Here is a 21650-nt window from a genome sequence, read left to right on the forward strand (position 1 = left end):
CCTCCTTTTGGCAGTCTACAAATCCGCTCAACTCTACGGATGTGGGATGCCCTCCCAATCTCAATCTCAAGTTGATGAGGGGGTACTCTAAGCTGGCCAATGGCCACTCGCATCTCATGTGGCATGTATAGATCTAGGTATCCCGGTCTCGCAATGAATCCATCCCTTATAGTGTTGAGCTAAAAATGCATAAGCCTGACTTAAACAGCCCCAAAATATCCTTAATTAAGGAAGAAAATTTTTTATTTTAAAAAGAAACACGATCCTAGAGAGGTACTATATCCCACATTGAAAACCCTAATTTGGGTATCCCAAACTTACTACAAATATGCATGCAACCCACCACTTTCCCCTAATCTCATTTTTGCAAGTTTCAAGAGCCATAACCCTGCTGCCCACACCTCATTCGCAGAGAACATCATAGTCAAAGCTTCCACCAGTCACTTGTCATCATTCGGCACCTGATTCCAGCCTTCTGCACATGGTTGCTATGGTTGCCAAGCCTGTGGAGCTGTCGCCTACTATTGGGAGCTATTGCCTATTGCTGGATGCAGTTGCCACCTGTTGTCTATAGTCGCAAGGATTCTCTCTCCTTTGAATGTTGCATTTGTAGTTTCTAGCTACCGCCTGACATTCTCTCTCCTCTAACATTTGCATTTGCATCTAAGAGATGTCACCCAGTTTTTCTCTCTCCTAAAGTATCTGCGTTTTTAGTATTTCTCTCTCCTACACTGCCGTCTACATCAAATCCAGTCTTCCTTGGTTGTATTTGCTGGTGTTCGACACTCGAACCATGCCTCTACTACAATTCGGGATCCATTCGGAGTACAACACACTCTACAGCTCATAACCTCTGCCTTGATCCCAAATATACAAGAGTCTGAGTTTCAATTTTCACTGCATAGTCTATTTGCTGCATGACCACTGTATATTCATTATTCATTCACTTTATTATTCATTGTGTTCACTATCTTTGAGTTACCCTAACCCTACTTGTGTTCTAAGTTTATCAGTCTATGCTTTGTCATATGGTTGGTTTCATGTTTTTTTGTGTTTAAAGAATTTCTTCACATGGTATCAAAGCTAGGTACTCTTTGAGAAACCTTGGCCTTTGATCGAAAAGCTCATTTACGAAAGCAAGAACAATAGAAGGGTTAGATGACTTCGAACACATTCATAACACCGCTCCAATATCCACAGCTAAATATGGACAAAAACAATCAGGAGTGGGCCTCCTAGCTTGCTACTGCCCGATCTAACATGGATGGAGAACCATTGCACTACCATGGAGTCCATAGACCATATCAAATTTATGCCGCTAAGTATGATCTCATCCTCATCCATAGGGCTCAGCAAGAGGTTGAAGGTAAGCTTGAGTTTTCTCCTTTATGTTCGTTGCAAATAGCCTAAATCCAAGAATCAAAATCCCACATCCCAATCGGGTAACCCCTAGCAAGGGAAGCAGGGTGGTGGCAACCCTCAACAGGGGCAATGACGAGACCAGACCCACATTACCACTGATCTGTCATCACAATCGACAAACTACTCAACTCCAAAGGATTTGTTTGATTGGCCTACAGAGGCCCGCATCATCTCCTTAGAGACATCAGATTTGAGTCTCATTCACATTTGCGAGTTGCCTCTTGATGAGGTGCCTGCAAAGGCCCACTAGTCACAGCCGAGCACGTCAGTACATGTTTGGCTTGTGAACACTGGATCTATCCATCATATGACTCCTAGAACAGACATTTTTATTTCTTGAGCCCCTGCAGAGCTAGGAGTGTCCGCGTAGAAAACAACTTCTTGGTCATGATTCAAGCCAAGGGTCGCGTGAGTTTTTTCATTGACCTAGGTTCAAATCTCATTTCATTGGATGATATCTATGATGTCCCCCAAGTTGGGATGAACTTGTTGCCCATTCAGCAACTTTGTCAGTTGAGGCGAGCAATTTTCTTTACAGCGACCACAGTCGAGGTCCTAGACTCTCAAACCGGTTTAGTGATTGCTCACAGAAAGGCACAGCCTAATGGCTTTTACCACATGATCCACTTTCTTATCGAGCCAACTATTGATGATTCAAAGTTCCATCGCTTCTAAGCTTTGGCCACTACATGGGAGCCCACGAACTCTGAGCATCTTTGGCATTTTCGCTTAGAACATCTTGGCTAGGACTCTCTTCATGAGTTGTTGCATCACAAGATGGTTAAGGGTCTTCCACGCCTAAAACTGTCTCGAGAGGTCTGTAAAGTATGTCAGCTCAGTAAGCAACATCGTTTACCCTTTCCTTAGCAATCTTTCACTCATACTACGAAACCCCTTGGGCTCATTCATGTTGTTCTTTGTGGTTCCACATCCATTACTACCTTAAATGACACATTGTACTTCTTTTTGACATTGGATAATTTCTGTAAATACATGTGGATGTACTTACTCAAGTAAGAGTTCGAAGCCTTTACTTATTTCAATGCTCGAGTGTTGTTGGTTCATAACCAAACTGGTCTTTGTGTGGGTACTATGAGGAGTGTTTTGAGTGAAGAGTTTACCTCCCAGAAGTTTTTTGAGTTTCTATAGGAGCAGGGCATTGCACGCCAACTCACCTCTATCAACTTCATCACACAAAAGAGTCATAGAGCGTAGGAACCGGACCGTCCTAAATATGGCACGCTCTATGCTATTCGCAATGCAGAGCTCCCTAAGCACCTTTGGGTCGAGGTTGTTAACAGTTCAATGTACACCCTCAACCAATGCCCGACTGTAGCAATCCCTAAAAAGACTCCATGTGAGGCATTCTTTGGCTCTCAACATGTTATTTCTCACTTCTAAGTTTTCGATAGTTGTACTTTTACGCACACTATTGATGACAAGATAGGAAATCTCACCCCTCGAGCAAATCTCTTGATTCTTGCCGGCTATTCTTCTGAAGCAAAGCCTATCGTTTATTCGATTCTCGGATAAACAAGGTAATCGTTATGAGGAATATCATCTTTAATGAGAGAGACATTGTGCAGTCCTCTACACTGGACTCTTACTCCTCACTTTTGCTCACATCATTTGAGGTCGTGCCTACTGAGCCGGGTCTACTACTCACTCCTAACCTTCTTGTAGATACTTCAGCTCCCACGCCTCCTCAAAGAGTCTGATTAGCTCGCTAGTACCAACAAACCATGCGGGATTAAAGGATCCTTTCATCCGATCTCACTCTAGAGGACCCTAGAAGATCTACTTGGCTTGCCCCTCATACTTCATATGCTTCACTGTTTACAACTGATTACATTGCACATTCTGAGCTGGACAATTGGCAAGCGGCTCGCCTATACCCTCTATGCCATAAGGCCATGGAAGAGGAACTAGATAGTATTAACCGAAATGAGACTTGGACCTTGGTGGATTGTTCTCATCACAAAAAGGTCATTTGGATTAAGTGGATCTTTAGGACCGAGACTAGTATTACTTCAAACAAATATAAGGCTCACCTTATAGTGCAAGGTTTCAGGCAAAAGTACAACATTGACTATGAAGAAACGTTTGCACCTATTGCTTGGCTAACATCATTTTGTCTGTTGATCGCGCTCACCGCTCACCACAGTTGGCCAATCTATCAAATGGACATCAAAAGTACCTTTTTGAGTGGTTATGTGGAGGAGGAAGTCTGCTCCCTCCCAGCTTTTCTTCCACTAACCAGACTGACAAGGTATTTCACTTGCAGAAAGCTCTTTATGGGCTAAAGCAAGCACCAAGGTCTTGGTACCACAGGATGGTTCTTACACACTCATGGCCACCATTCTACCCCTTATGATCCAAATCTATACGTGTCCACCACTAGCACGAGGATCAACTATATACTGCTATATGTTAATGATATATTACTCACTAGCTCAAATTTTGCACCTCTAGCAGAAATTAAGGCATAGCTTTACACTACCTTTGAGGTGACAAAATTAGGTTTGTTATCTTATTTCTTATGGGTGGAGATTGTTAGATCCGAGGGAAGTATCTTTTTGTCACAGCAAAAGCATGCCCTTTAGCTAGTGGAACAATATTGTACTAATCACACACGGCCTATAGCCACACCTCTAGATCCCACTATCTATCTGCATAAGGATATCTCAAGTCCACCTTTTGATGCTCATACCTATCATTCTATTGTGGCAAAATTACTTTGGTTGAATCATAATAGACCAGATCTTGCATTCTCAATTAGTTTGCTTAGTCAAGATTTTAATGCACCTAGAATGTCTCATTGGACTGCTTGTTTTCATGTGTTAAGATATTTAAGGTGTACCTATAATTTTGAACTAACTTATGGACATGGATTATGCTTGATGGATACACTTGTTATGACAGAGAGCGCGAGGATTGAGACGCGCAATGCTTTCTCACAGTAGAGAGAGAGAGAGAGTGAGTGAGTGAGTGCAAAGTAGAGAGTGAGAGTCAAAGAGAGAGATGCAATATGTTCTTGGATATAAAAATTTGTTGTGTTGTACCTCTTTAGGTTTTAGATAAATATATATGAAAGTCCAAATGTGCTAAGGGTGTGTTCACACCCATGCACATATAAAAGGCACGATGGCCCTTTATTCCCAACAACCTCCCACCTAAACGCAATGCGCCTTAAGAGGAGAAAAGAGTCTAGGTATGTACAAAGCTGAAATACATATATCTATCCAACTCCTATCATCTATCGGCAATGAGCAAAGCGCTCTGCGAAAAGACCCTTCGTGAGAAGATCTGCAAGATTATCATCTGTATGCACTTTGATAAGCTCAATGCTCTTGTTGTCAAGTACATCTCTAATGAAGTGATACTTCACCTATATGTACTTTGTCTTTGCATGAAAGACGAGATTCCATGCTAGTATGATAGCACTTTAACTATCACAATGGAGAACAAGTAACTGTGTAATGCCAAGCTCTCCCATCAGATGTAAAAGCCATAAAGCCTCTTTGCATGCCTGAGTGGCAGTCACATATTCTGCCTCTGTAGTAAACAATGCAACACACTTTTGTAGGAGATCCAAGAGACTGCTCCTCCTCTGAAGGTAAACACGTACCCAGAAGTGGACTTTTTGCAGTTCGCATGATAAGCATAGTCTACTTCCATAAAGCCAACGACAGATGCTTTCTACTTTCCAAAGTAGATACACAAATAATTTGTGCCTTTGAGGTATCTCATAATACATTTCACTGCTTTCCAATGCTTTTTACCAAGGTTTGTCATGTATCTGCTAACCACTCCAATTGCAAAGGCAATGTCAGGACGTATAGCAACCATAGCATACATCAAACTGCCAACAACTGAAGCATATGGTATCTTCGCCATTTCAGCCTTCTCATCATCAGATGTAGGGCTGTCCTCTACACTGAGTTTCACATATGGAGGCAATGGAACCCCGATTGTTGTCCCCCCCCTCCATATTGAAACGCTGCAAAACCTTGGAGATATACTCCTGCTAAGATAGATAGAGTAATCCTTTTGATCTATCTCTGAGTATCCGCATGCCAAGAATGTGATTTGCATCACCAAGATCCTTCATGTCAAAGCTGCCATCAAAACTTTGCTTCAGTGAGTCCAAGGCATGAGTATCCCTGCCAGCAAGCAGCATGCCATCAACATACATATCCAAGATAATCAGATTCTCGTCTGCTGCCTTCTTGGTGCACAAGCAGTGATCCACTTGACTTCTATGAAGACCTTGAGACTGCATAAATGTATGAAACTTATGATACCATTCTCTTAGTGCTTGTTTCAACCCATATAAACTCCTTTTGAGTTTACATACCATCTTCTCTTTCCCTTGTGCCACAAACCTTTCAGGCTATTGCATATATATGTCTTCATGCAGATCACCATGTAAGAATGCAGTCTTTACATCCATCTGTATGAGCTCTATATCTTCAACTGCAACCAAGTCTAAAATGGTTCTCAATGTAGTCATCTTAACTACAAGAGAGAAGATCTCATCAAAGTCAACTCCATGTTCCTGCTTGTACCCCTTCACAACCAATCTTGGTTTGTACTTTGACAAGGAACCAGAAGTGACCTTCATCTTGTAAACCCATTTGCATGGAAGGGTTTTCTGCCCTTTAGGCAACTGCACCAAGTCCCAAGTGCCATTTTTCTCAAGAGATTCCATCTCTGATAACATGGCTTTATACCATTTCTTGCTGTCATGTCTATTCATTGCTTTCTTGAAGCAAGACGGTTCACCGCAGTTTGTCAACATGACATAATCAACCACATTGTTTGTACCAAGAACGAATCTATCAAGTTGTCTAGTAGCCCTAAATGGTCTCTTAACCCAATGATCATTGTTTGTTGACTGTTGAGCCTACAAATTTCCATTTTCAGAAAATCAACCTTCCTTCCGTGGGATGGGTGGTAAGTCCCTGATTACAACTTAATTACAGCAGCAAACAATAAATGCAAATTTGAAAATACAAATTTATCTACTGATCTTGGACAATGCACATCCGATTGGCCCCAAAATTGGCGCCCCTTCCTGTATTTCTTTAGCTTTAATGAAGAAAAAATTGATTTACAATGGGATTCTCCCAATCCCTTTCGGTATTTCAACTCCCCTTGTTGTCCAAAGTGACCCACAAGTCTTCAATCTATTTTGCCCCTTGATTCCGTCACTCAATTGGCCTTTGCCTGCTTTGATGGAGATGGAAAATGCCCCAAATTCAATTATTTGCTAGTCCCTCCACTTGACTAGGCTAAAAACAGCTTCAGCCTTGTTCAATCCAAGTCTTGGAGCTTCCAATTTCTGGCATGATTCTCAAGGTTGCTACTAAATCCTAATTTCAGCTGCATATTAGGGTTTATAGCAGAGAAATCTGAAATTTCTCAGCCTCCAAGGATCCAAATGCTGAGATTTTCAGAGCAAGGCTGTGAAATGGCTGGGAGATAAGAGGGAAAGCTGTAGAGAGAGAAAATTCGGAGTTTTGTCACGAAGAATGACTGAAAATCAGTCACATGCAACTGCTGCCCTGCTACACCAGCTTGTAGATACAAAGAACTGAAGAAAATCAGTCATTTACAACTGCTGCCCTGTCTTAATAGCCTGTAGATGCTACCTCCTGCTTTGATTGGTCTTCTCCTGCCCTTGGCAACCCCAAAAGGTCCTCCAATGGTTGCAAATTAGACCAACAGCCCCCCCCCCTCTCTCTCTCTCTCTCTCTCTCTCTCTCTCTCTCTCTCTTGCATGCTGAATTTATAAAATCAATCTTCCCGAAAGATAACATCATTGCTACGTACTACTTTTCCTTTCTCGAGATCCCATAATCTATACTCCATTTCACCTTCATCACCATATCCTAGAGAAACACATTTATAAGACTTCTCGGCTTAAGTTTGCTACGTTCTTCCTTACGTATGTCCACAAATGCTTCACAACCAAACACTTTCAAGTGTGCATACGAAGGTGGCTTGCCCGGTCACACTTCTTGGGAAACTCTCTTCCCCCCTCCCAAGACTTATTTGGTGATGGATTAATCAAGTGTGCGGCTGTCATAACAACCTCTACCCAAAAACCATGAGGTAAAGCAGCATGTGACAGCATTGTACAGACCTTGTCTTGAATGGTCTGATGCATACACCCTGCAATACCATTTTGGGACAGATTATGAGGGGCAATGAGCTCCCTCTTTATCCCTCTGTTGTCACAAAATGCCTAAAAGGCCTTGGGACACATATTCACCACCATTGTCAAAGCGAAGACACTTAAGTGTCTTATCAGTCTGATTCTCAACCAATGCCAAGAAGTTTTGAAACTTGTCAAGTACTTCGTCCTTGCGACGAATAGGGTAAACCCATACCTTCCGTGTAGCATCATCGATAAAGTTGACAAAGTATTTCTTCCCCCCTATAGATAGCCTTTGGCATCTGACATACATCGGAATGTACTAACTCTAGAGGTAAAGATTTCAACAAAAGACACTTCTTACGGGACGTCTGTGCATGTTAACCATAAACACAATGATCACAATGCTCAAAATTAACATAACGAAGACAAGGCAAGTAACCCAAATGAGAAAGCACTTCCATTCCAATTTGACTCATGTGTCCCAACCGGCCATGCTATAAAGAAATATTTGGCTGCTCGGTCACGGCAACAATATGGCCACGCACACTAGATACATTGAGAGAATACAAGGTATCACTTTTACAACCTCTGGCAATCACTCTAGATCCCTTACAGATCTTTCATTTCCCATCACCAAAGGTAGTATGAAATCCATCTTCATCTAGCTGCCCTGTGCTAATTAAGCTCTTCTTAAGCTGAGGTACATGTCATACATGCTGAAGTGCGAAGATAGAACCATACTGAAACTGCAACTGCATATTGCTAATACCTGCAATGTCACATGCATAGTTGTCCCCAAGATGGACAACACCATATAGACCCCCTGTATAGTTAGAAAACCACTCTCGATGAGGGGTGATATGAAAGGAAGCACCTGAATCTAGAATCCAAGTATGCATATCATCATCCGTATCTGCAAGTGAAACATGTGTATTGAAGTGTAAAGAGACAAAGAGTACGTCATTCCCATTGTCACTGTCATAAGTGACTACATTGTCCTTCTTCAATTTTGACACTGCTCTTCTTAGGCTGACTCTCTTTCTTCTCTTCCTTGGTATCATCAGTCTTCTTACCCTTTCCTTTCTCTTTTTTTCATTTGTAGCAATCACGTTTAAAGTGACCCTTCTCGCCACAATGATGGCATTTAACATTCTTACCACGTGATTTACTGCATCCCTTGCTATCAGATTTGCCTTTCTGCTATGATCTGCCTCTAGTATGCAAAGCACTAGAAAACTTACTGGATACATTGTTCTACTGATTCATTTCTTCCATGAGTAGAGCACTCTCTACATCAGCATACAGAAGGATCGCATTAGAACTGCTCATAGCAATCCTGAATGTATCCCAACTCTCTGCAGAGTGCAAAGCAAGAACGTAGCCTCAAATTCTTCATCTATCATGAACTTCAAGGCAACCAGCTGGCTGAAAATGGAGTTAAACTCACTTAAGTGAGTAGACATTGTTGTATCCTCTTTCATACGGAAATCCATAAGCTTTTTCAGCCAATAAACTTTTGCTTGCGGCACTCTTTTGGGCATATAGTTCTTCCAGTCGAGTCCAAATAGTATAGGCAGAATCCAAACCTTCAATATTAAACAAGAAGGCATCAGAAATCGATAGCTCTATGGTTGAGCGTGCAAGCTCATTTAATTCATCCTAGTCTTCCTCTTCCATATCTGCGGGCTTTTCCCCTTTGGTCTTAATCGGCCTTGCCTGCTTCTTCTACAACAGGATATTATAGCATTGTTTTTGCCAGACCGCAAAGTTATGTGCTCCTTCAAGCTTCTTAATGTGCATGAGATGATTGCTATCACTGCTGCCAGCCATGACTTTCAATTCAAATGTGACCAAAAAATTCGGCAAATGCAGGCCCAAATTGTCACACAAGTGACCAAGGTACAAATAAGTACCAACCAGCAATAAATAACCACGTAAAAGTAGAAATGTCAGATCTGCAAATAAATTTTCAGAAGCACTAAACCTTGTGCTTCAGCACTCAACTGATTATAGTTGTTCCAAGGACAAATACATCACATTACATAAGAAGTCCCAAATTTTAGCTGCAATTTTTGTTGTACATGCACCCATGGGCACAAAATTTGACACACATGGTCAAAAGCCCCAAAATTTTTGTGCTCAAAGCATCAACCATACATCTGCACTGTCTCTGACATGCATAGAATAGGCCAATTTTGCCAAAATAGAGCAATTTCAGCAAAACCCCCAAATTTTTCCAAGTGCTAGGTGTGCAAATTGCATGGAATTAAACTCGCATGTACATAAAATGACCAAATGGCGCACAAATTTCGCCCAAACAGCAAAAGCCCCAAATTGCACGGTGTCCAATGTGCATCAATGTTGAGAAATTGGGTAAATTTCAGCCCAATTCTTGCATGTACATGAAAAGCCCCAAATGTCGGAGGCAAAATGTCACAAATTTCTGCAATTTCTGAGTCAAATTGTCCAATTCTGCATTAAAGTCCCCAAATCTGGGTAAAGCCCCAATTTTTCAGGAGCAAATGTGCACAGATTTGTATTCTGTGTTTGTACACGCGAATGGCCGGTCAATGGGAGGAGAACAGATTTTAGAAAATTAAAAAAATCGCAAAAAATGTCCGTCGAATCGTAATACCATGATGGCGTTGACGTGCCGCGTGTTGCCTGCTTGGTCATGGCTGACCTGTCCAGCCCGTCAACCCGTCACAGCCTGTCCGCTTAATCACGTCGACCTACCTCCAACGTCGCCTGCTTGACTAGCCGTCACAACTATTCAACAGGCCACCAAATGTTGAATCTGCGCTCGCTTGCCAGGCCATCGCCTGCTCTTCAACCCGCCAACTCTCCACTTGGCAATCATAAGCCTGACTATGCCTTGAGAAGCGTGCACTCATAAGCTGTCTCAAGAAGCGTGCATGCATTGCTTGCTCTGATACTAATTTGTTATGACAAAGAGCATGAGGGTCGAGACACGCAATGCTTTCTCACAACAAAGAGAGAGTGTGTGTGTGTGAGTGCAAAGTAGAGAGAGAGAGAGAGAGAGAGAGAGAGAGAGAGAGAGATGCACGATGTTCTTGGGTACAAAATTTGTTGTGTTGTACCTCTTTAGGTTTTAGATAGATATATATGAAAGTACAAATATGCTAAGGGTGTGTTTACACCCGTACACATATAAAAGGCATGATGATCCTTTATTCCCAACAACACTGATTCCGATTGGGTGGGAGATTTTTACACTCAGGGTTCTCATAGAGGCTACCTCTATACCTTGGGCACGGCACCCATCTCTTGGGCCAGCCATAAGTAGGAGACGGTGGTGGCTTCCACAATCGAGAAAGAGTATCCAGCTCCCTTGGATAGTACAACAGAGGCCATCTATCTGAGGAACTTGCTCGCTGCACTTCGATTCCCTTGCGAGTCCCCTTCAGTTCTCTACTACGACAATCAAAGTATCATTGCCCTTGCGGGAAATTCTATCATCTCCCCTCAGATGCGGTATGTGGCGGTTCACAACCATTTCACCATAGAGCAAGTTGAGCTAGGACGATTCGCCTAGAGGTTGTGCTGTCAAGTGATCATTTGCAAACCTTTTGACCAAGGCCATCAACCAGCCGGTTCTCCAATATCTTCTACCATGGATCAGCTTGGCTATACCCTCCTCTACTTCTTCAAATTGACGAGGAGAGGGTGCTTTCCTCTTACTTCTCCTTCTTATTTGAGAGCGAGCAGTTTTTCTCTTTTGATACTGACAGTGATAATGTTTACAGCTTTTTGCTTTTAGACCTTTATTTATTATGTATTGTATATTCTAGACATTTGTAACTTCATCTTCACTATCAGAATGACATGATTGTAAAATGGTGCTTGGATAAGTGAACAATTCCCTTGTCCAAGTGGCACCATTGCATCGCATTATACATGAGCATGAATATTTGCATTCCTCTTTGCATTACCCCATACATTAGCATTCTTTTTATGTAAACATGCATATGTGCACATTTATAGTCACACTTGGAACGGTCGACTCTAGCTCCACCATAATCATTACATTACACATGATTTCCGACGGCACTATTTTTCCTATGCTTGCATGCTCACTTTACTTGTCTTACTCACTTACTCGTCTTGCCTTTCTCTCCACATATTTTCCATATGATTGAACATGCACATGAGAGCGCGCGCGTGCACACACACACACACACACACACACACTCTCTTAGGAATCCCTAGGCACTTATCCTAATAGTGTATGGGATTGTTTTGCTTTTTGTATGAAAGTAGTAGGGCTATCCATTCTTATTTTCTTGTCCTTCGGGGTCCAATGACTCAATAAGACAAACACTGATTTGACTCTTTTACTTAATGCTAAATCTTTTTTTTTTAAAGGGAGAGAGGGAACAATCACACCATCTCTTTTTTTTCTTAATCAAAAAAATCAAAAAGTCCATTACTTGTTCCATATGCCTTTGCAAGACTTGGTAGGCCCCTAGACAACCGACGTACACCCTTGGTCCAATGCCCTGACCTCTCTGGGGTAATCACTTGGGCTCCCTTGGTAAGATAATCATCACCTTTGTAGTCTTGGTAAGTCATTGGACACACAACATACATCCTTTACCCGATGCACTAACTACTTTGAGGTGGAACGCCTTGGGGTAATGAAATATATCTATTACGACCTTATTTCTCATGGCTCTGTTTTGGGCTTGGGACGGGTTTTGAGCTAAAAATGCATTAGCCTGACTTAAACAACCCCAAAACATGCTTAATTAATTAAGAAAACCTTTTATTTTAAAAAGAAACGCGATCCTAGAGAGTTACTGTACCCCACATGCAAAACCCTAATTAGGGTGTCCCAAACTTACTATAAATATGCATGCAACCCACCACTCTCTCTTAATCTCATTTTTGCAGGTTTCAAGAGCCATGACTCTATTGCCTAGACCTCATTTGCGAAGGACATCACAATCAGAGCTTCCACCAGTCACTTGTCATCATTCGGCGCTCGATTCCAGCCTTCTGCATGTAGTTGCTGCTGTCACCAGACCTATGGAGCTATCGCCTAACTATTGGATGTTGTCACCACCTGCTGTCTACAGTCGCCATGATTTTCTCATTCCTTTGAATACTGCATTTGTAGTTTCTAGCTGTTGCCTAACGTTTTGTCACCTCTAACATTTGCGTTAGCTATCACCCAGTTTTTCTCTCTCCTCAAGTATCTACGTTTTTAGTCTTTCTCTCTTTTGCATTGCCGTCTATATTAGATCCAACCTTCCTTGGCTGCGTTTACTAGTATTCGATACTTAGAGACTGCCTCTACTGAGATTTTGGATTCATTTAGAGTACGACACACTCTACAACTCATAGCCTCTACCTTGATCCCAGAGATACGAGAGTTTGAGGTTTAATTTTCACTACATAGTGTGTTTGCTGGATGAGCACCGTATATTCATTATTCATTCACTTTATTATTCATCGTGCCCGCTGTCTCTAAGTTACCCTGAGCCAAATCCTAACTATGTTTTGAGTTTATCAATTTGTGCTTTGTTATACGATTGGCTTCATGCTTTTTTGTGCTTAGAGCAATTCTTCACATACAAACCTCATAAAGCGATCCTTGTAGTACATCTTCAGTGGAAAAGGCTGCCATATGTATTGTATATACAACATGTAAAGGTTCTTTTGTATAACCAAGTTTCTCTCAATGTGGGAGACGTGTATGAAGGGGGAGTCCGGATCATACAGAAAGCGCGGAAGGTGTTCCATGTTGCCCCATATCCCGTGAGCCATTGTTGGACCTATGCATACCATGAAGTCTCATGTCCTACTTAAGCTAGCTATCAACAGGCTTCGAAGGCTCTCTTAGGTAGTCTATCTACATGCATGTCGCATATTTTGTGTATGAAGCTAATGGTCTTAAAAATGGCCTACATCATAGGAGGTGCAACAAACTCGACTCTAATAAGCTCATGTAGTGTTGATGGTTTGTTGGATCATCTGTGAGAGCATGATAACCTATGGTCTCTCAGTCTATGTCGATAGTTATGTAGTGAGGCCGAGGATCCAAATAGGTAGGTGCACCATAGATCACGGCTGGTGCGACCCATGTGTCAACTAGCCGCCTTCATGTGGAAGGCTCCTAAAAGTGTGCCTAGTCGCACTCTCTCTCCATCATGGCCAATGTTGTGTATCCTCCTCCAAGTCGATCTCTAGCTGCTTGTGCCATGCTGAATCTCCAAGCCAATGCAATGAATGTGACCCCTAAGTAGACATGAGTCCACAATTTCCACATGTCTTGCAAATAGGGTGAAGATTGATCTCCTCCTCCCTGGGGCCAATGTGTGGAAGATTGTGCTCTTGGTCTTCCCAAGATGAACCATCAATCCATGCTGTGTGTGAAAGTCATAAAGGGCATGGAGATGTCGTTGTAGAACCTCCTATGGCTCAAAAGACTACGATAATATCATCAGTGTAAAGCATAATAGAGACTAATATACCTACAATCTCCACTCCAGCACCTTCTCCTCATGTGATATAGTCTTTTATCTCATCAATCTAGAGTCTAAAGAGTGTAGAGAAAAGGGGATATTCCTACTTCACTCTATTGGTGCTAGAGACCACCCTCTAACTCGCCCTATTGCCCTCAATCTCCTTGTCCGCTAGATCCATGTTAAACATGAGAGCAAGGAGAGGAGCCAAAATGTCCACTACATAAATGACGTATTCACCTTGTATATCTATGTGGTCCATTGATCATCCATGTTGTAGATGCACTATAGCTCTCCTCAACATGTCATGTGTGAAGAAGGTGGATGTGGTGAAACGAGGCTCTAGTGGATGAGGATTAGTGGCTAGTGTGGTAGATCATATAGTCCCTCTGCATATAGGAGTGCCATGTCTATGGATCAAGGTGACGTTGCTCTTGCAATCTGTGTCATGTAGGCTAGATCTTTGCTCATCAATAAATGGCATAGATCTCAATATTGTCCCTCCTCATATGTGGTGCACTCAAGGTTCTCATCTACCTGCAAGCCTGCCTCTCTATGATAAACCTTATTTCTCTCCGGATCTAGGGCTGTCTATATAGCTCCATGCAATCATCGTTGTACCATCTATTTTGGGGCATGGTCCCAAGCCTTGTGAGTTTGCTAGTGTGTGTGGAGTGTGGGAAACATTGGAGAGCAACTTAAGTGTAGGATGGAGAGAGAGAGAGAGAGAGAGAGAGAGAAGGGGGTGTGAGAGCTCTAACAAGTAGATCATGTCCATGAAATGAACATATTCATGGAGAAAGAGTCCTAAATCTGCAACTATCATACAACATCAAGATCTCCATGCTTATCGACTATAATCCTAAAATGTCCCAGAGCTTCAAGAGTAGCACACTCTAGAAAGCATCTCCCTTAAACTTCTGTCTTCAGCACAAAGCCCTTGAGAGACTGCTAAGTTGGAGTTGAGATCTCTAGAGTGCAGACCAAAATCAACTTTGTATTGTGTATAGCAATTAGGGATTTTTGTTGGCTACATATGTAAGAATTCCAGCTCTAGATATATTCCAATCTTTGCTATAAAGCATTTGTATGCATGCACACATGTGCGGGCCATGTATGTATGCATGCACTCAGCACCCCTATCACACACTCATATTAACCTGGTTGGTAGTATGGGATGTCAAATCATTACTCGTGTAATAGGAACTTGGCCCATCTTAAACTAAAATAGATGCATTACATATTAAACCTTCATTAGCTCATTAAACAGCCCCAAAACTCAAATACACTCAGCCTATTTCAGTGTCCCATAAGCAAGCTCCCCTATTTTTGCTTTGTTCCTCATTTATATATAGTGTGTACACTGGGTCACTTAGTTCATCCTCTCTCATTACATTGGCTGCCAGCTCCCCACTCTGCTGCTGCCCACTCATTCCTCATCATCTCCAATTGTTGTCATCGTCAACCGAAGGCTGCCCACACCAACGTTTGGTTCCAGCTCCTGTCAGCATCACTCCAGCCCTCTATTCGACTGCTGCCCTTTTCTTCATCAGCCTTTGCTCTGACTTGTGGTTACTGCACTTAGGATCCATCTCTGGTGGACAACACACATCAACACTTCACTCAGCCCAGTTCCACAAGAGCCACTAGCTGTTGGAGAATTCTCCCCTTGAGCATTGTGTGCATTCACTCATTTACATTCAGCATTCATTCATTCAGTCATCATCATTTTCATGTTTGCATTTTTATGTTTTTGCATTTCAGTTCTCTGAATTTACATCATGGTCATATAATTGTGTTTTCTTTTGCACAATTGTGTCTTCTTTTGCTAACCCTAGATATCTCTGCAATGCATTTGATGTTGGATCCCAAGCTTAGGGGTGTTATTGGCTCTATGACTAGGAGATGAGCACTGCCCATTCCCTTATGCTTGTCCAGTTTGCGTGTATAGCTCATCCTCTGTCATGTGTAAGATGGATTGTAACTGGGCATAAAAAACTCTCTCTAGATGTTGGCCACTTTTGCTGTGCAAGAAAGGGATTATAAAACAGGATCACAAGCTAGTTTTGTGATGAGAAATGCTAGGATATGAATGAATATAAGATCGGAAACAAAAAGGAAAAAAGGAACAACAGGAGATTTCCATGGCAAGCTCAAGGTCTCTAGAAACGATGAAGTGAATAAAATTTTCATACCAAAAATCCTGTAGATGCAAGATTTAACTAATGCAGGCAGAATTGTGTCAAAAATACAATTTTAAAGATAACGTTTGACACATTTTTGGTTTATTCAATGTGTTTTCTTCCTCCCTTTATTGTTCATTTTTTATTCATCATGTGCCCTTATGCAGACGTATTTGTGCTCTAGCCCCTAACAAATCAAGTAAACAAAACTGAATCGTGACTTTCATTGCCATAGAAAACTATAGTCCAGTCTCCTTCCACTAGCCACTGCTACTTCCATGTATATTACAAGGTCTCATGGACCTTGCAGTTCACCAAAAAATCACACGAGTTCACATGAAGCATTCACTCCATGTTCTTGTACCATCAGAAACCAATAAAAACAATGCACTTGGGTCATACACCTTTCATCACTGGAAATGCTGATAGAGAAACTTTTCCCACTCTGAGCAAGAGGGTAAGCTAAGGGCTTGCAAACGCAACCAGAATCTAGGACTTTTTAAAAAATTGTAAATTTTTTTAAAAAAGGTAGCCCACCTTAAGCTTGGCAGATCTGATGGCATAGGTGCATCCATCCTCGTTGGCATACGGTTAGGGGAGCGTTCTGGAGATGGAAAATTGTTCACGATAGGTTGTGATTGTGGAGGAGTGAAAATTGGAGCAGCAGTTTCAGTCCTTCGTGGAAACGCAACTCCTGACCGCTGCAAATTACAAGTTCCGCATTATTATGCTATAGAGAGAAATTCACCTCATTGAGTACCAGAACAAACCAAGAGTCAGCTAGCATATATCTGTATATATGTGTAAATGCTCTTTGGGTTAGGTTGTGGCAAGTTCAGCCGTGATCATGCAATGCCACATGACGCATTAGTGTTTCATGCCACCAAAAAAAAAACCAAGAGTAAGCAGGGGTGTGTGCTCTGTTTTTCATGGTTGGAGGAGAAAAGAAGTGAGATGTAGATCAACACATCAGCATCGCATCAGGAAAGTAAAACATCTGGGCAAGTTGTGAAGTGGTGCCACCTGGTGTGTGAGCGTTGCATGCCATTATCATTATATTCACCTGGGTTTATGTTTCCATTGTGCATGTGTGTGAGGCATGGATGTGTGTGGACCTTACCCAGACATTCACAAGTGGAATGCATGTGTATATATGTGTGAACAGTGGTTCCACCTTTTCCTAGGGCCCAGACCCATTGTCATCATAGGCTATGAAGATATTTCACACTGGATTCTTGCCAAGAATCTAGCAGATACAAATTCATGTGCACCTGTGTGTGTGCATATGCATGTGTGTTTATGAAAAATGAAAAGAGAATAAAGAGCACAGGAACTGTCTTCCTGACCCGCAATTCATCATACACCGTGAAAAACTGAGGATATCTCCCATTTGGTCCACCAAATGCTTCTTGCCATGAATCCAGTAGGTACAGAACTTTATCTCGCACCTGCAGATCTTTCTGCAATAAAATAAGACTGAACTTTGTTAGCTGTAGAAAATTTGCAAAAATCCATGTGATGACAAGCAGATAAGCTGAAAAACAAAACATTTAACACTAGCCTATAGATGTTTTGAAGGTTGCTCTATTAAGCTTGCAAATATAGGCATGCTCTATAAACACATCTGAATGTGGCCTGTGGAGCTAACATATTCTCCTGAGATGAGAGACACACCCGAAAATCCACAAGGGGGCACAAACTCCTTAAACAAAAGAAAAAACACCTTATGGCCAAGGAGACATATATATCAGCTAGCTGACCTGTAACAAGTAACGGTCTAGTCACAAAATACATTTTCACGGTTCAGCAAGCTTATACAGCTGATAGAGTTTCAATAGGCTCTCTAATTTGATCTCAAAGACATGGCCCACCATTTTCTTGGTTACTTTACAGCAAAACCAGGAAAAGAAAACACCTGGATTTATAGATACTCATAAGGTACTTGCTGCTCAGTAAGGGGGCATGTATAGGGAACAGTGCATTTGAGATAAATCAAGTGAAAACAGTGAATAGACCCACAAACATAAGAAGTTGGCTGAAATTGAAGTTAGAATCTGTAGTAAATTCTAATGCTACCTTAGAATCAAAATAAAAGTCATGCAAATACTAGCCTCTAATCTTGTATTAGTAGAGGTTGGACATACACATAACTTCCTTAGCAGCATCAAGCAACGTAGCTGCACATGTCTAGAGATATAATCCATCCTATATGTCTATGTTACCACCACATGAAGCTATTCCTAGTTTTGGGCATGAAGAGCATTGCATTAGGACATAGTCAAGACCTCAGAATTTATAATTGCAAAAGGTTAGAATGTGGAACTTCATCGAATGGCCAAAAGAGTGCCTAGAACATTAACTATAAGGTTGGGCCAAAAATTTGCATGGAAACATTAGATTTAAAGTTGGAACAAAGTTTGGGCAGCCCATAATCAGCCTTCCTTCTCGGATATGGTGGTAAATAGCCTGATTTAATACTAATTACAGCAAGCATAAAATTAACATAAACTGAAAATACGCTCTTCACCACTTTAATCTTGGACAATGGACAACTTGTTGGCCCTAAAACTAGCTCCCCCTTGCAATATTTATTTATCTTTCACTACAACTCAATGGAGTACAATTGAGATTCTCTAATGTCCTCCCCTAATTCAAGTGCCTCTTGCTATCAAAACTAACCAGCAAGCCTCCAAACCAATTTGGCCCTTGGTTTGCTTGGGGATTGGCCTTCACCTTGCTCCTTGAAATATCAATTCAGTCTCAAATCTGACCTTGGTTGGCAAGCCTCTTAAACCTTTTTGAAATTCCTCAATTTCAGTTGCTGGAATTGAAGTCCTAGGCCCTCAATTTTGAGCATGCATCTTGAGGCGGCTGTCAAACCCTAATTTCTATTATAAATTAGGATTTATAGTAGAGATTTTTCAATATCTCCACCTTGGATAACTCAAATGGCCGGATATCACTTAGATAACTTGAGAGATGGCTGGAGAATGAGAGAATGTTGTAAAGAGAAAAATTTTAGAGTTTCTATACGAGAATGGCTGGAAAAGTACTATTGTCCTACTGAAACAGCCATGAAAGTTGCCACCTATAGCTTGGGACCACCTAAAAGGCTGCTACCCCCTCCTGTATGCTGTCGCCTATACGAAAAGGACCTTGGGTTGCTGTCACTTGAACCGAGAGGGCTTCAAACTGCTTTCACCTCTACTATAGGACCGATGCCTAATGGCTAGAAATCACATCAACAGCATCTTCTTACTTTCTAACAACGTCCTTCTCCCTCACAATGGTTGGAATAGACTTCCACCAACCCCTTGACATGTACCAAATCCCTGAGTAGTTATTGATCCTTAGTCCAACACTAATTAATTAATTAATGCCTAGTCTTTAATGTCACCATTGACATTAATAGCAAATAATTTGGTCTAGGCCCAAATCTGATACCAAGTACCACCTAGTACCTATCAAACATAACTTATTATAACTTTTGCCTTTGGCATCAACTAATATCTCAGGGCCCTAGGTCCCACTCTGAAATAATTGGCGTGTCTCACATGTGCAAATCACATTGGCACATTTGATTAAATTTAAATCAAATGCTATGCTAAGCAATAGAATTTCATGTCCTCTTGAAACCACCACTAAAATCTGTTTGGGTAGCCTATTTGAAACTATCAGCAGCCCAAGAATATCATAATATTAGGTACTCATTGTCAGATTTCTGCATCATGATTGAAGAGTGAAATCTATCATTTTCAGCTTTTCCTTCCCATTTGTGACTGCATTCAAGTTGGGAGAGCCATTATTGGCTGCATACAAGCTAAGAGAAGGGATTCTGAAGTAGACGAGGTGATTCCTAGTTGTGGATAGCTGAGGACCTCCACAGCCAACATCATGATAATCAAAGGATGCATAGTTCTCAGCTCGACAACATCATGCCACTTGGGAAGTATCATTTTACTAGATCTGATGAGCAAAGGACTGTGTACCACTTTCTCTCCTAGCATTGATTTGCTGATTTACATAAAATAAGGGTTGTATGTCATCTTCTGTTTCTTCATCTGGCAAAGTTAGATAATGAGGGCTGCATGCTCCAGGAAATACCCTATTTGATAGTAGATACTAGTTCTAGAAGTGAGTAGATCAGTTAACTGCTGTGCATTTGCTCCAGCATCGGAAGTTGAACACATATGCAGTGCTTTCATGCCATGAAATCACTGATAGAGCTGTGTGCTCAATGGTAATGCATGCAGATGCTTGATAGAGACCACTGAATCAATTTCGTCACGTAAAAGATAATATCTGCCCTGCCTGTGGCAATAAATCCCGCCCAAAAATGAGGAAGACAAGCTAACTAGTGACAAAGACAAAGAAGGATCTCCACCTAAACTGTCTGGGACAAATGAGCTGAAGGAGAAATACACTATCAAAGCTCCAAATGTCCTCCTTTGACTTAAACTGAGATGACCATACAAGACACACTATTGCTAACAGTGATGCCACTGATGATCAAAGTGAAAGGGCCAACAAGCTGCAAATGCATTAGAAGTGGAAGTTTCTCACAAAGAGGCCCAAGAAGTGGTGGAAGGAAATGCATTGTTCGAAGCATAGTTAGTTAGTGTCGTGGCTACTAGTAACTACAACACATCTTACGCAAAACCCTCAGTATCCTGAGTAACATTAATCAAGTGACAAGCAGTACTCCATTGAACAAACCACTATACAGAGTTAGTGTTGCCCAAGCCAATTCTCTTACTACAAAAGATTTATAAGACACTTTGCAGAGATTGCTTCTCCTTCAAATGCACTTGAAAATAAGGATATCAAATGGCAATGGACTGACAAAGAGAAATCAGCATTTAGGTGTTTGAAGGGGAAAATGACTAGCCAATATTTATTTTGATAGATCTGTCTAAGCCATTTCTAGTGCAGTGTGATGCATGTGGAAACAGCATTGGTGCTGTATTAATGCAGAATGGCCGAGTTGTGGCATACTAGAGTAGAGTCCATGCACTTTCTAGTTGGAAGCACCATTTTCTTGGTGCTGATTTTGTAGTGCAAACGGATCATCAAACACTTAGATACTTTCTCACACATGCTAAATTATCAGAGAAACACATACGTTGGGCAAATTTCCTATCTATGTTTTATTTTCAGATAGTGCATGTGGAAGGCAAGAAGAATGTAGTTGCAGATGCTTTATCTCGCAAACCACAAGTGTCAGTTGTTTCAATTTCTTATCACCATGAATTGGATGATATGAAAGAGCAATATGCTGATGATGAAGATTTCTCCGAAATCTATGAACAGTTGATCAATGGCCAACATCATGATCATTATGTGTTCAAAGAAGGCTTTTCATGATGCATGGAAGACTATGCGTTACAAAACAGC

The 21650-nt window shown here is 41.4% G+C and overlaps 1 protein-coding gene across 3 annotated transcripts in view; it reads right to left on the bottom strand.

The window, feature by feature from the left end:
* Positions 1 to 21650, bottom strand: part of LOC148036628 (TOM1-like protein 9) — a 122591-nt gene that overhangs the window by 18207 nt on the left and 82734 nt on the right. For all 3 annotated transcript variants that reach the window (XM_087678636.1, XM_087678634.1, XM_087678635.1), the window contains 2 exons: positions 17603 to 17716; positions 16794 to 16957 (listed from right to left, as the gene is read on the bottom strand). In XM_087678636.1, the coding sequence (XP_087534762.1) occupies positions 16794 to 16957; positions 17603 to 17716 (278 nt within the window). The remainder of the gene's footprint in view (positions 1 to 16793; positions 16958 to 17602; positions 17717 to 21650) is intronic.

The sequence above is a fragment of the Lygodium microphyllum genome, chromosome 5 (genome assembly GCF_053477565.2).
Source record: "Lygodium microphyllum isolate KBCC chromosome 5, Lygodium_microphyllum_v1.1.10, whole genome shotgun sequence".
Lineage (NCBI taxonomy): Eukaryota > Viridiplantae > Streptophyta > Polypodiopsida > Schizaeales > Lygodiaceae > Lygodium > Lygodium microphyllum.